Source organism: Sceloporus occidentalis, unplaced genomic scaffold (assembly GCF_023333645.1).
Source record: "Sceloporus occidentalis isolate IW3139 unplaced genomic scaffold, rSceOcc1.0.p SCAF_80, whole genome shotgun sequence".
NCBI lineage: Eukaryota > Metazoa > Chordata > Lepidosauria > Squamata > Phrynosomatidae > Sceloporus > Sceloporus occidentalis.
In genome coordinates, this window is record NW_028317060.1 from 2,174,798 (window position 1) to 2,190,531 (window position 15,734).

The 15,734-nt window shown below is 39.4% G+C and overlaps 1 protein-coding gene across 1 annotated transcript; it reads right to left on the reverse strand.

Annotated features, from left to right (window-relative positions):
* Positions 1-1,541: 1,541 nt before the first annotated feature.
* On the reverse strand, positions 1,542-14,546 carry LOC149285335 (snRNA-activating protein complex subunit 3-like). The gene is made up of 9 exons (XM_089495497.1): positions 14,320-14,546; positions 9,287-9,370; positions 8,179-8,263; positions 7,660-7,764; positions 6,627-6,776; positions 5,661-5,743; positions 3,646-3,810; positions 2,472-2,579; positions 1,542-1,689 (listed from the first exon to the last, which is right to left on the reverse strand). Exons 1-9 carry the CDS (start codon positions 14,544-14,546, stop codon positions 1,542-1,544), a joined length of 1,155 nt encoding a protein of 384 aa, XP_089351623.1.
* Between the last annotated feature and the right edge of the window lie 1,188 nt (positions 14,547-15,734).

The window sequence follows — 15,734 nt, forward strand, 5'->3', positions numbered from 1 at the left end:
TATCTTATAAGTATGTTGAAAATATTTAGTATGACTGATGGCAACATCGGGGTCAACGTAAAAATACAAGAACTTATGAAACCCAACTAAAGAGGAATGCGCAATGTCGACAGTTAGAAATATTAACAAAATAAAGTGGTTCAGATGAAACCCTTTTTAGGATAATCTGCTCTGTTTACAGTACAATACTGTGATCAGTGTAGTTTGTGCATGAATCTTTGCTGAGGAGTGTTTAAGGCTTCAAGTACACCAATTCTTTATATATTAGATTAGAAATATTTTTCCATTTCCCTCTCTTTGATCACTTTTTCATATGTATTAATGGTTCTCTTTGTACATCAGATTTGATCTATTTTCACCCTGGAAAAAAACACCTAATAGATATGGGTGCTTTACATACACAATGATTCATTATCAAACACATTACACATCAAACGTATGATTAGCCAAGCAGTAAACCGTAAAGACCCAACCCATGCCACCTCTTTGGTGCCTGTAGGGAAAATGTGTATAAAATTTTTGGCACTGATTTATTAGTTTTACAGAAGTGCATATAAGAAGTATCAGCCTGTAACGTATTTCGCTCACTTCAAATTCACAGGTCTTTTCTGAACTGCATCATCATTTTGTTAATTAACCCATTGACATGTAGAAGTGGTAGGGTTTCAGATACATGTAAATACAAATACCTAGCTATCTACCTCATGGTTTCTAGCCAACCTCTGCTTAGATTGGCTATCCACCTACTGCTAGAATATATTCCAGGGGCATCTTGATCCAGTAACACTGTTATAATGAATGGGCTCATGGCCAGCTTGGTTCCCCTACCCCATCTCATCCATGTCCACCCACAATATATGTGACTGCCTAGTCCTACAATCATTAGCATTATACCTGCAGTTTATTCGGTAAAGTGTGATGTAAAACAGCAAAGATCACACAAGCTGCTTTTCCAAACAAGCCAGTACTTTACAGAAACATGTGCACTAAAAAAAGTGTTTTATTATGATCCATTCCTGACACGGGTAATATGTTGAACAGCTTCACTTTATTACTAGCAATAGCTATCACATAGCATGGGCCGCACAACATTGTAATGGACACGCTGTGCATCATGGACCACGCTGTGCATGAGAATCTGGATGAGTCAGTAGAGCAGTCCGAAAGTAGCCGTTGCTACTATATAGTCTCTGCAGTCTGGACTGCGCCACACGCAGCAAAGATTGCTATTTATACGATCAGGAACATTTGCTTGATGTATACATTTTACAACAGAGTTTGTTTGGTTACAAAACCACCTTTAAAAAAAAATAAAAAAAATAGATATGTACATTCAATGTGTTTTCATCGTATTTGCAAGCTAAGAACAATAGTCACACAAGGTGTGAGTTTAAGTACATCTCCCGCGATTCTTCAAATGCAGGTAAATCCAAAGTGGATACCTCTACTTGACACCAGCAGAGAATCTTGACTCTATACAGGTTGCTCTTTTAGTTCATGCTTCATAAAAACATAGTTGGCTGCATGCAAGTGTTCAGTCTTCAGTTAAAGGTCCCTGGATCAACATAAGGGTATGCCAAAAATTCTCCTAGTTTATTGCCCTCTGTGTCATAATGCATCATCCTGAAGCAGACATCACAGAAAAAGCAAGGGTCATCTGGAGCAAGACTGTCATCATTTGTCACCCACCTGGAAAGTTGCAAAACATTTATTTAGAGAATTCAGTGTAAATATAAGAATATACTTGTAGAGAGGGTATATAAGAACAGCAGCACTAAAGTATACCCTTTAGTACACGGCTGTACACTAAAGTACGCAGAGCATTGTATAAAGAAGTATTGTCACCAAAAACCTGCATACTTTAAAGACAGAGTAGGGCAAATACTAAGATTCAAAAGTTAACCATAACGGTTAAATTTTAGGGCATGTTAAATTATATTGTATTCGCTAGATTATATTAATATTCTAGGCATTGATATGTAAGATGCCACCTACATTTGTGTCTTAAAATAGATTCTATAGCGTTCTACAAAGCTTCATAGGGTTATGGCAGTTTGTGGCGTTTTAAGTGACTAAACCTTCAGGAGAAAAGGTATAAAATTGTAGATGTGCAAGGGGTTTGTTTACTTACTATGAGATAGTTAAATGCTTTGACTAAAGGCAACAGCATCTTTAAAGACAAATAGATAAAAATAACCTACACCAATAAAATTGACTACGAGTACATAGACCATACTATGAAAACCAAATGATCTTGGGACAACCTTCTGTATACAAATGGTGGGCTAACTAGTTAAAAAGAAAATGTAACAAAAAAAACCAAAAAAACAAGAAGCTTTAGCCTCATCAAGCACAGGGTTCCAAGATCCGTCTGCAGGTATGCATTTGTAAAATGGATGATAAAAGTCGCAGAGCTGTTTCATGAAGCATAATTCCAGACAAGCACAATAAATACATACAACGATACGTACTTGGCAGTATACAATTTACAAACGTAGCACTTTCTAGTCCGGAACCAACGTTTCCTGGTTTGCACTGGGTAGAGGGTCCTATCCAAACAGTCTCCATGATGTATCAACCTTTCAACAACAACAACAAAAAATTATATTAATAATAATAATAATAATAATAGTAGATGGAGTCTGGTTGAGCACCAGTCTCTTTAATAGGCCCATCTGCTGCTGTTGAGTTTATTGTACACCAGGCTAAGGGCAGGAATAATGGTGGGTCACACTGAGCAATTACTTTAGGGGAGGGTGTTTTTAGGGGCCTTGCAGAAATTGCTCCAATGTCCCGGCGTAAAAAACGGTCCATACCTCTCGCCTATCCCACAAATAAAAGAAATGGACCGGGGCAGATCCAGCACAGCAGAAATTTCATGAGCTGACTTGTGGCAAGGTGGCATCCTACAACAGTGGGCTCCTCAGTACAACTCATTCTAGGGTCAGTGTATGTCTATGGAGATGGCATGAGTATGTGCTTGACTTAATACACCTGTTAGCAATGGCTGTAGCTCAAACACCTAAATAATTAGGGGGTATGTCCACATACTTTTGGTCATATAGTGTAGGTTTCCCTGACGTATGCTCTTCACATCTTACCAGAAAATGTCAGCTCCAAGCTTGGAAATTATTTTAGAAGAGGCATTATTTCCAGACATCTTTTGTAGCAGCAAAATGGACCGCTAGGCACAAACTGGTTCTTAGCTTGGGCATGGGAAGACTATACTAAGTCCGTGTCAGGGACTGGCAACAACAGGCTTTTGCATGGATGTTTGATGAAATATACCAAAAGCAAACAAACACACTACTCCCAACTACAGTCTGCTGTACTTTATACATTATATTTTTATATAAATACCTTACTAATAAGTTGGATGACATACCAGAAAACTATTACATTAGTTAACAAGATAAATGGTGAAGTAAGCACCAAAACAAATGGATAATGAATATTCATTTTTTTGTACACGCAATACTCAATTTCAGGAGCTGTGAAATGTATCCAATGTTTGCATCGTTAGGATTGCTTTAACTGAAACTTTCTGTTCCAAAATGTTATGGAAGAAACAATATTAATGAACCAACACATCTGAGTTACTGGTATTGTCAATAGCACTGAATTGAATGGTTAATCACTTCCTACCTTATATCGGTTATGGTAACTATGTGTTCACAGTCTCCTTGATGGCAGTACAGGTACGGGTAGCCAATTTTAATCCCCAAGTCATTAAATGTATAGTCTTCCATTTTAGCACTCTGAAATTTTCCATAACCTCTGTCACGGGATTCTGCCCATTCAATAGTATTTCTAGAAACACATTAAACATTAAAATAGGGGTTAGATTACTTCCAGGGTTTTCCTACAGCAGTATTTTATTTATTTAGAAAACATCGCAAAGAATAGTTGGTTTTCAAGTATGTTCAAATAAAATTTAGAAGATTACATATATAAAACAATACCAAATACCGTATTTGCTTGGTTATAAGACAAGGTTTTTTTCAGAGCAAATGCTCTGAAAAATACCCCTCGTTTTATCTTCAAGGCCCTCTTATAATCAGACCTCAAATAGAGGTCTGACTACAAGACTAAGATCCAGAGCCCCCGCAACGCTGCAGGGCACCTGGATCCTCCTCTCTGGCAGCCGGTGGACGTCTGCACAATGTGCACAGACAACCTCCGCTGCAGCCAGCACTTCTTCTATGACGGAGCGCCAGCGCAACATGACTTTCCGGTGCTCCACCATTGATGCCCCGGGGGAAGTACAGGCCAGCAGCAGCGGAGGTTGTCTACACGTATCGCGCAGACGTTCATCTGGCTGCCAGAGAGGAGGATCCCCCGCAGCGCTGCAGGGGACCTGGGTCACCGTTGTGATGTGCCTTCCGGTGCGCAGTCATAGAAGCCCCGGCAGAAGCGTTGGATAGAATCAGAGGTTGAGCGCAGACATCCACCGGCTGCCCCACTTGACACCAGGGAGTCTGGAGCATGAGGGACAAGTCTAGGCATGCATCGGTAAGTTGGAGGGGACATATAGGGGCATATCAGGGGGGCAGATTGGCAATAGGGGGTATAAGGCATATCAAGGGGCAGAGTAGCAAGCAGTGGTGCAGATGTGCATAACTAGGGGGCAGGTTGGCAAATAAAAGGAAATAAAAACAAAATGCATATTTCTCAATCATAGTTTTCATTTAATATGAAAAAAATAGATAACGTGAATTAATATTTACTAATAAAATGTTTTTCTTATAGGGTAGTCTTATATTCAGGCTTTTTCTTTTTTTCTAAATTTATATTCAAATTTTGGGGGGTCATCTTATATCGGTAATTTGATTTTATAAAGATAACAGCAGTGGCATTTTCATGCATAATATAAAAATTTTCAGTGATTTTAAAAAGGGGAGAGATTCTGGATTTTCTTGAAGATTATTCCACATTTGGGGGCACCTGTAGGAGAAGGAAGCTCCAGCCAAGTAATGCTTACAATATTTGAGGTTTAGGCACAAAAACGGCAATACGCCCATATATACATATATAGATACGTACACTCGTTAACTGAAATTTTATCTCAATGCAGCGACTAAATGAATGAGAATATCTTATTTGTAACACAATGATTATGCGTTAAGAAGGTTTCTCCTGTAAGAACAGCTCATTGGTAAGTGGAACAAGAATTCTCGCAAAGGAGTTAATTTGCTAAACATAGTTTGATATGCCTTAGCTGGTAGAATTCATCATCGATCACTTGTTACATGGGCATTAAGGCATGACAGCAGTTTTAAAGGGTTCCATTTACTACACATACATGCGCACTTTAAAGACATACATTTTTGTGATATTTTTTCTCATATAAAATACAGTACAGATATTACTGTATATGCAGATTTTTTCCAAGCTTTATTTATGCTTGCCACAAATAAGTGCCACCCCTGTCAGACATAGGGATGTAACAAGGACTTATGCCCAAGACAACATATAAACATTAAACATGTAATACACTTTCTACAGAATATTCTTCTAACGATCTGCAAATCAGCTTTTAAAATTTCCATATTTGCTACCGGCCGAGAACACAGTTATTTCGATTGGTACATGAACTACAGAGTGAGAATTTCAGCCACTCTTACATGACTGTAGTTTAGATTAAAGCAAGAATACCGCACCTGCTGAGATCTCTGCATTCTGGATATCTCATGTCATTGTAAAACACACCTTCAAAATAGAAGAAAGCCGATTTGAAGAGGTCCTTAAAAGAGGAAAAACACATAATGTTAGCACAATTAAATATGCAGGTTGTCTTCATAATAAATGGTTAATTCAGTGGGATATATTCACTAAGCAATACACTTTAGGTGAAATTAAATTTAATTTCATTGGTGTTTACACAATAACCTACGCATTGCTTCAAACTATGTATTATGCATGGGCAACCATGGAGTGTTTCTCCTGGAGGAATCGCCCTACATAATTCAATATGGTGAAATACACAGATTTAACTGTGCACTACACAGATCAACCATGATCCTCAACTAGTACAGCTAGTCCGCTGTTTTGGGGAAAACGCAACTTTATAATCAAATAATGGTTTTGTGATAATTATGGCTTGTGTGTTGTAAAAACCTGAGATGCGGGGAGCACTGTCTCCAATAAGGTCCTCAAACAGGTTAATAGGCGTGTGTTTACATGTATAATTGAAGGTGAATGGTTGCTGGAAAACATTTTTCAACTTAGATTTATGAAAGTATGTTACTTTTCGGCATAGTGGAATTCCCCAAATCACCATTAGACACTTGGGTTTGTTGTCCAAGTGAGTTGAAATATTTTCATCGCGTTGACCCAACTATGAATAATGAAAGAATAAAAAGGACAAAAGTTGACCTGTGTAATGCTCAGTTAAATCTGTGCATTTCACTATTTTGAATTATGTAGAGCCATTACTGAGCGATAAGCAGCTTGCTTTGGTGGTGTTGTACTTGTTTTGAATAATTTCACCCCTGATAACAAGACCCTACAAAAACCCAAGCAAATGAAAATGAAGTATATGGCATTTCAGGGTCATTTTGCCAACCACACGAGACGGCCCTAGTTGGAACTCTAAGGCTTGTAGAGAACGCTGCCCCGTCTGGTACCTTGCAGATGCTTTCAGGGGCCATGTCGGGATTACTGCTGAATTCTCCTCCGATCTGCAGGTCACTGACACACTTCAAGCCATCCCTTAGCTCTGTGAGCTTCTGGCTACCCAGCACCAATAATGTTTGATAAGGCTTATACTCCCTGCTCTGCAAGAATGGACAAACAGTAAGCAATGGGAACACAAACATATTTTTAACTTTTTCTAACCTAAATGCTACAAAAATATTTAATATATTTTTCTTGAAATAAAACCGAGTAGAAACTCACAAATTGTATCTAAAAAATCCTGAGATCTGTCATAAAACATGTTCTTCCCAGCAAGGCATAGGCATGTGTCCTGTTGCCTGATCTTTTTAGGTTTGGCAGGACACCAATACTATTTAGTACATTTGATGTTTCTCTACATTAGAACTCATCCTTTTCCATTTCTCCTGATTGAAGTTATCATAAAAGCCTTTAGCATCATTTTATTAACTTACTTTTAGATGATGTGCACCCCCCCCCCCATATATGCAAGTCTCTCTTGGAAGAGTGAGTTCGGCAACAGATTGCGTATTTGCATATAACTTCCCTATGCCGAGAACAACTCTTCCAAAGGACCAATCAGCTTGCAGTGAAATGTAGGAATATATCAAAGGGGTAGATTACTGCCCCCAATAATAATGCAATTACTATATCATCCCAATATAATACAGGTTGCCAAGAACCAGATATTGATCATTTGCTTTGGTAAACATCACATAAGTTTAATATGCAAAACTTGCAAGAGTGCTAAAACCTTAATGACTGAGCACATTATACCCACTAATAATTATAATGAAATATCCATAATTACTGATTACTGACCGCTTCTCGTGAGCAAATGGCAGAACCTTTAGAACGGACAAGAAACAGTTCTGAAAAGGGCTCAGCATAAGATATTACAAACATATAAAACTTTCCTACTTGTTCCCCCTTTCATTAATCTTGTAATCTGAAAATTTTATTAGCAATATAAAAAGTCATAGTTTTCCACTGTAAAAATCAAACCTTGTACAATATGAGAGGGTATAGGATATTGAGCGTGAGTAACAATTCTCCTTCTTCTACGAAATCTGTGGGACTCTGTGGCCTTTTTCCTACAGAATGATGTTCCTAATCAACAAAAGGAGATTGTTAAAATCGTAATGTGCTAAAATGTTCATAGTGCCCTGATACAAAGTTAAAAACAAACTATTAATCATCCATGAGGGATCCACCACAGTAACAACAAAGTTATAAAAACAATGACGTTATATCAATGATGGTGATAGCGCTAATAGTGGGTAGGACTAAAAACACAGGGTATGAAACTTAATATAAATAGTACATATAAAACATATTCCAATGGAATAAAAGTGGCAAAACATTAAACAAGATCCAATGCTTGTTTGTAGACAGTGTAAAGAGAAAAGCTGAGAAATGAATACAGTATCCACCCAATTTATCGGCTGTAGAAAACGCAGAGGAGAATAAACGATTTGTCACCCCCTTTAGGGGTTTCAGGAAAATACAGTTGCCGATAATCACCATCTCATAACGTAACATCTCTTGTCGGCATACGCGGTTGAAAACCAGAGTTTCTTTACGCCTCTCCATAACTTTTTTGCGGATCCTGAATGAGAGACACAAAGCAGAAGAGAGTCCCTTATCACATGCAGCAGTCAGAAGGGTTTAGCTTCTTAAAGGGGGATAGATAACCTTCGGAGACCTTGTGGTTTTAAGTTATAGAGCACAGGTAGTCAACAAGTAGCTTTCTATGTGTTGTTGCTGAACTGTTTATCAGTTTTTCTGGTATAGCTATAATCAAAATAATAAACGTATATATCGGTAGGGTCATTTTACCATTCATGCCAATCATGTAAAAACAAAACAAAAATAAAAGCAGACAACTTGTCAGAAACAATATATAAAAGGAGTGTAATGCACAATTTATTATACTGTATAACACACATATAAAATTGTACCTTTATCAGCTAACTGAATTGTAACTGAATTCAGTCTGGTTTTTTTTCCTTTCTTTTTTTTTCTTTTTTTAATGGCAAAGCAATAATTTTACACAACAGAAACATATTTTACAGTAAACATGAAAAACGATGCAGCCCACAATCCTAGGATCAATCTTTTAATGAGTATTTAACGCTTACACTGCTCTGCACATACATCATGGAAACCTATTTCATCTTTCACCAGTTAATGGCCAACTTCATTTCAGATGCATTTGGAGCAGCGGAGAGAGAAGCAGCACACACTATGTTTACTTATTCCCCTTAGTGCACGGCGAGTGTAGTTGTTCAAAGGCATTCAGTTCTTCTATTTTTACAATTACAATTTATGATAAAGCAATGATTACCATTAGTATTTTAATGTATATCGGATCAAATACTGCTATTAATCCTATGTATAGAAACATTGGTTAGGTGACTTCTCTCTGCTGATACACACACTATATATATTATTATTATTAATTATTGTTTTATATAGCGCCATCAAATTCCGTAGTGCTGATATATATATATATATGTCTCAATTGTGTTTTCCTGCGCAAATGACAAAAGTACCATTTTTTTTTTTATCTACTATTTTCATAGAATATACATTAGCATACAGTATGTATACATTATGTGTTAGCACATACCCCAAAGTTACTAGGTCAGTGTCTTCTGGCACAAAGTCTGGATCTGCGCCCTCTTCAACAGTTCCACATTTCAATTCTTCCACACTGAAAGGGAAAAAGCCCAAGAAAAGAATTCTAATAATTCAAATTGTGACAGCTGTCAAATGGGAAAGCATTTTCAGAAGGTCAGCTTTGAAACAGCTACAGCTGAAGCAGATGTAGAGATTACAGAAGCGTATGAGATAGATAAAGTCCCTCCTTAACCAGGTTGAAATGAGTTCTTTAGGTGACTGAGTTCCAAGCAGTAACCGGTTACTATATTAAAATACAAACTGGCCTATATTCACTAAACTGAGAAGTTGCTGGAGAACTGAACATCTCACTATCTTCTCTGTGCCTTATGAAAAGCCAAAGTCAAGTCCAACCTTGTCTCACTACATTTTGTGGTTTCTTTTTTTGTTAAGTTTCCTATGATCTCTTGGTTCTTCGGTTTGTGACACACACACTAAAGAGTACATGCCATCTAACCCGATTCCCCCCCCTACAGAACATGCTGCACACCAGAAGCCAAACAAGACTGCAAAGAGAAGGTCAGCATTATGCGAGAAGCCCCTAGCGAGACGTCTCTTCGTTTAATACCGTATTGGCTCGACTATAGGCCGCACTTTTTTCCCCCAACGCGAGGTTGTCTAAGCGCATCGTACGGACTGTCACCGGCTGCGAAAGTTGTTTACCCGCATCGCCGCAGCCGGTGACCGTCCGCACGATGCGTTTTACCTCTGCCCCCAAGACTTACCAGAGCAGACTCCCGGTTGTCTTGCGGGGCCGGCGGGGGACATCTACGCAATACGCGTATACAACTTCCGGTGCCGGCACATCCGCTGAGTGCCGGCACCGGAAGTTGTATACGCGTATTACGTAGATGTCCCCCACTGGCCCCGCAAGACACCCGGGAGTCTGCTCTGGTAAATCGGGGGGGGGGGCAGAGTGGCAGCATATCTCGGGGGGGGGACAGTGGCAGCATATCTCGGGGGGGGACAGTGGCAGCATATCTCGGGGGAGGGAGGAGGACAGTGGCAGCATATCTCGGGGGGGAGAGTGGCAGCATATCTCGGGGGGGGAGGACAGTGGCAGCATATCTCGGGGGGCAGAGTGGCAGCATATCTCGGGGGGGCAGTGGCAGCATATCTCGGGGGGGGCAGTGGCAGCATATCTCGGGGGAGGGAGGAGGACAGTGGTAGCATATCTCGGGGGGGAGAGTGGCAGCATATCTCGGGGGGGGGAGGACAGTGGCAGCATATCTCGGGGGGAGACAGAGTGGCAGCATATCTCGGGGGGGGGGACAGTGGCAGCATGTTTTTTTGGTGCTTTTTAAAAAAAGAACCAAACTTTTAGGGTGCGGCCTATATACGGGGGCGGCCTATATCCGAGCCAATACGGTATATAACGTGATAACTCGTTGCATACTTCTATAGAACCTCTGGCTATTGTATAATATATACTGTTTTCCCAATTCTGTACATACACAGTTTCCTATTCAAAATCAATACAGTGTACGCAACGGATATGTTGAAATCGGTTCTACTCACACACTGTTACTTTAAGACACAGTCGACTCGGCGCTGAAGCTCTGGTATTTTTAGCACAACATGTGAATGAAGAGCGTCCCACTTTTAGAGCCACTCATGTTTACTTTGCTGCCCAAGTGTTTATAGAACATTTACCCCAAAAATAGACAACGGCAGACTGGGGATTTAAGATTTCTAAAGATAGCCACTTTACTATTAAAGGAGTACTCCAACTTTTTTTCCCCGTGTAAAATACATAATGGATTCCATCCTGTATGCCGGCAGAGCCATTGTTTTTTGGACATAGAATACGAGATTAGTACATCTGTAAAAATTTAACAGTTATTTGTTGACAAAGCAATTGGGCAGAAACAAGTCACCTCAGTCCACCTAAAACCTCCTGTTTGGTGATTGTTCACCTAACAGTTTTTTTCTTCCCTTCAACCTTATAAAACAGCTTAAAGGGAAACGCATGCATTTTGTCCTTGCAAATATGCATGGAAGGATTCGTCGGGATCCCTAATGCATGAATTCCCCATCTGCAGCTCCTTACCGTGTAGGAGATGTGTTCGGGCAACTGTATTGGAGTGTCCCTTTAACACGTAAAATTGAACCCAGTTAAACCCATTAGCATACAGATGACTCAACATGATATTGAAAAGGGGGGAGAGGAGAGAAATCCCAGGAGAAAGAATGTTAAAATATCAACAAGACTAGAAGATATCCCCAGTAACCGGAGAGCAAAGAGGTCCAAAGCATCAAGGAAACATTACTATAACCGCATCATCTTCTGGTGGCATATGATCCAACACATGGCATGGTTTGTTTGAATCAAATAATATTTCCACTGTCAGGATGCAATCGGTTAGTTCAGCATAACTAGCATTACTTTGCAAATTTACTGCCATCTAAACCGTTAAGCTGTGGCTTTGATATTTAAAGAACCGTGGTTAATGTTTATTAACACGAAGGCACACTAGGCTAAAAAGCCCCAATAAAATGTCAATATCAAATCAGAAGTACATTATATGAGCTCACACAAATCCACCTGGTACGGTTTGTCAACTGAACTTCAATCCAACCCTTTTAACCCAGAGAATTCTAAACCTTAACAAAATGGATCATGCCAACACGCAATAGGAGTGCGTCATCAACAAAATCAATTCAACTGGCCTTTGGCGTACACCAAACCAGGAAACCGCACAACGCCCTGTAGCCTCAACCTCCCCACAGACGGTTTTCCATTTGCACCTATTGATTTATTATTGAGTAACTGTTTGGCTAGTGGCTAAATTGTTTTGAAATGTTTGACTGTCCATATAAATACAAAGCCATGGAAAAAAGAAAAAAAAAAAGAAAGAAACCTCAAATGACCTCAGCAGAGGTCATTAGAACATGACAAGATCACAACTACTGGCCAGAAGGTACAGGACTTCAAGGCATCACGATTTCACATTCAGTCAAGGAAGAGTTTGCAAGAGGGTTGTGATTTAAACCTTCACTGCTCATTATGAAGGGTCAACAATGGAAAGTTTATCTAGTATAATTCATAATTCAATGGGTGAGGAGACTGTGGAGAAATATAACTGTATTATACAGGGCTGGAGAAGCTCTTCTTGCACAAAAAACTCACTAGGTTTTTTTTGGTTTTTTTTTTTAAGTGTAAAATAGTGTGAAGTTAAGGAGCAGAAACACAACTTTCCAAGTCTATTTAATGAATAAACCCCGAACATGTGTCCAGCCAACAAAGGGCTATGGGGAAGTTCTCACAAGCCAGATGACCTTCTTGTAGACCACTGGACCCCAGCTTCTGTATGACTTTTTACAGTTTCACTAGCATGGTGTAACACCTTCAGAATCACATTTTTTACCTTCCACGCTCTCCAACTCTTATGTCCATCCTATATATATTCCACCATACACCAGCACATCCTCTGCACCCCATCAGTAGCAGGTAGCTCACTGCTCCATCTCGACTAAAGGCTTTATGCGTATCTCAGGAACTTCCTAGCTCCGGACACTCACAAAACTTTAACTTCATAACTTTAAACTAAAGGTGCACCTTTTTTATTCTAGCGTTACAGTAACTGTAACAGTATCTGTAGGCACTTTAATTCTCTTTGCTGCTTAAGATCCCATGCAAATGACCTCTTCTTCAAAGTATGCATCCCTGATATGTATAAAAAAAAAAAGCAGTACTGATGCTCAACTTAGAAACACATTATTGTTTTATATAGCACCATCATATTCTGTAGCCCTGTACAACGGGTAGCTCAGCCATAACAGTCTGATGCAGATGAGAATCATTCAGCCCCATCTGGTCTGCCTGTTGTTCCTGATATAGAGACTCTTAATCAGTCCTTGGTCTGGGCTTAGATCCAGGATAGCTTTATGCCCATCCCATACACGTTTAAATTCCCTCACTGTATTAACACTTTTGATGGGAGGCTTTTGCGGCCCCTCCCCTGCTGACTGATCGCTCCAATAGCGCACTCTCTACATTTTAGTTAATGTTTGTGTCTACAGTCCCCACAAGCGTATGGCGACCAAATAACTGTTAATCTGGTGCTCCTATGGACCACCAGCATTAAAAGGGTAAAAAAAAATTTACAAAAAAAAAAAAAAAAGTCAGTTAGACTCTGCAGTAGTTTACACTGCTGCAGAGCCCGTCAGGAGTGGGTTGATGATGACTAGATCACTCCTGAGGAATAGGAGTGATTTGATCATTATGACAGCCACTTGATGCCTACTTCCCATAAGTGACAGCTTATCATCCAAGTAAAAGAAAAATAAATTACACACAAATTATGAAAAAAACCGCAAACATTTCATTTATTTTAATACATAATTAAAATAAATTGATCTGACATTGATCGGTCCCACCAATCAATGTCAGAGGACTAAACCAGTCACTGTACAAGTGATTACATTGTTTTAATTTTACAATTTTTTTTTTATTAATACTGCATGCCGCTGTGAATCTTGGGAGGGTTGATCCATATTTTATCTCAATGAAACATGAACAAGTTTTTTCTGCAGGGGGCCGTGGACACCCCTGGAATAGGTGAAGCTTCTTACCCTACAAAGCATTCAATACCTATAAATGGTCTTATTGATATATTAATAATGATGATCATGGGTCATAATAAATTACACAGAACATGGGTACTGGTTAAAAAAAAATAGCAAAAATATGTGATTAACATTACTAATTTCCTTTAAGGTTTAAAGAAATATATGTATATAATAAACTGCTGGGGCATGAGACCTATGACATGTAACATGTCCTCATGGCTTCATAGTATAAAACTTAACCTTAAGTGTGATTACCCAAAAGCTGTAGTGTTTGGGTTTTTTTATATTTGTTAATAGTTCATCTATTTAAAATACGTTTTTACTTTTTTTCTGAAAGGGTACTAGAGATCAGCCTCCCAGCAGTGGTAATAGAGGCTTGTGCTCTACAGTGATAAATCTTGGTGCTGATACCTGCAAAGCATCTCCAGCTCAGCAACTGTCTCCAGTGTACAGTTCAGCTCTTTGGCCACATCGACCTCCTTAAGCAGCTGATCGTGGCCGGCATCATCAGTGAGACTTATATCACAGCTGCTCAGCCTCTCCCTCCACAAGTTCCCGAAAGAACCCACATGGATTAGCCGGGTGTTGGCATCAGTGACCTCATACACTGGCACATTCGCATCTACAACGGCAGCCATTCTCGGAACACTAACAGAACTCCCAGCAGGCTTCACACGCCGCGCGGCATTATGGGATTTGTAGTTTTCGTTTCCTTCGCCGGGTTAGAATGCGGGGGCGGGGCCAACTTTGCAAGTCTTAACCCCTTCAGGACCAGAATTTTTTGCGCTACAGAAGTAGAGGAGTTTTCGGTGTCTTTGCCGTTCTTCAAACTGTAATTTCTCTATTAATGAACCCACAAAAATGATATATATATATTTTAGTAAAAGTAGGGCTTTCTTTTGAAAGCACATTAAAATGTGTAATACATTGTTTTGTGTGAATAATATTGTAAAAAGTGGGGAAAATGAAAAACATATTTTTTTCACAGTTTTGTATATACCGGTATATGAATTGTACACAATTGGAACCAATGGGGAAAAAATATATATTCATTAATTTGTCCTTATTTGGAAACCATGTATGCCCAGGTTTTTCCATCTATTTTGGGCGTTATAAGGAATATTACATTTTGATGTGTTTCAGGCAGCCATTTCAGCACCAATTGCTTCAAAACTGTGTGGCATTTTTCCTTTTTTGTGTTTTTTTGCAAATATTGTATTGGATGTCTTATTGGATTTTTTTATATAATATGCGCAACTGAGTTAGTGCTCACCAACATCTATGCCTCATATGCATAGGTCACACATGTTTTGGGGAAGCTATGGGGCCAAAACTGGAATAGAGTAAAATAAAGTCCCGGGCTGCCACAGCAGCTGAAAAGTAAAAGACCATCTCCTAGGAAGCATCAAATTCAGTTTACCACCATGAAACTATATGTTTATGAACATAAGACAACTCAAGGTGTTAAACTATTGACACTTTCAGGCAGCCATTTCTTCACTGATGTCTGTCAAAGTTTGCAGCAACTTTTTGTTGTGTGTGTGTTTTTTTTATGCATATGTTGCAATGTTGCATTAAAGTACTTGAACAGCATATGTGCAACCGCAGAATCAAAACACCAAATTGTGTTGACCTGCATCCCCCCAAATATGACGATGCCTCACATGTATAGTTCAGGCATGTTTTGCGGAAGCTATGGGGCCAACCCCGACACCCAAACACACACACCAAGACAGGCTCTGCCACACCAACACCAAAACACACACCAGGACAGGCTCTGCTACACCAACGTCTATACGCACACACCAGGACTTGTTCTGCCGCAC

Coding starts and splice junctions, on each gene's coding strand:
- LOC149285335 (XM_089495497.1), bottom strand. CDS start 14,546: ATGGCTGCCGTTGTAGATGCGAATGTGCCAGTGTATGAGGTCACTGAT. Junction 5,744..6,626: donor CCCCTGAAAGCATCTGCAAG/GTACCAGACGGG, acceptor TCCTCTTTTAAG/GACCTCTTCAAATCGGCTTT. Junction 3,811..5,660: donor GAATGCAGAGATCTCAGCAG/GTGCGGTATTCT, acceptor ATGTGTTTCTAG/AAATACTATTGAATGGGCAG.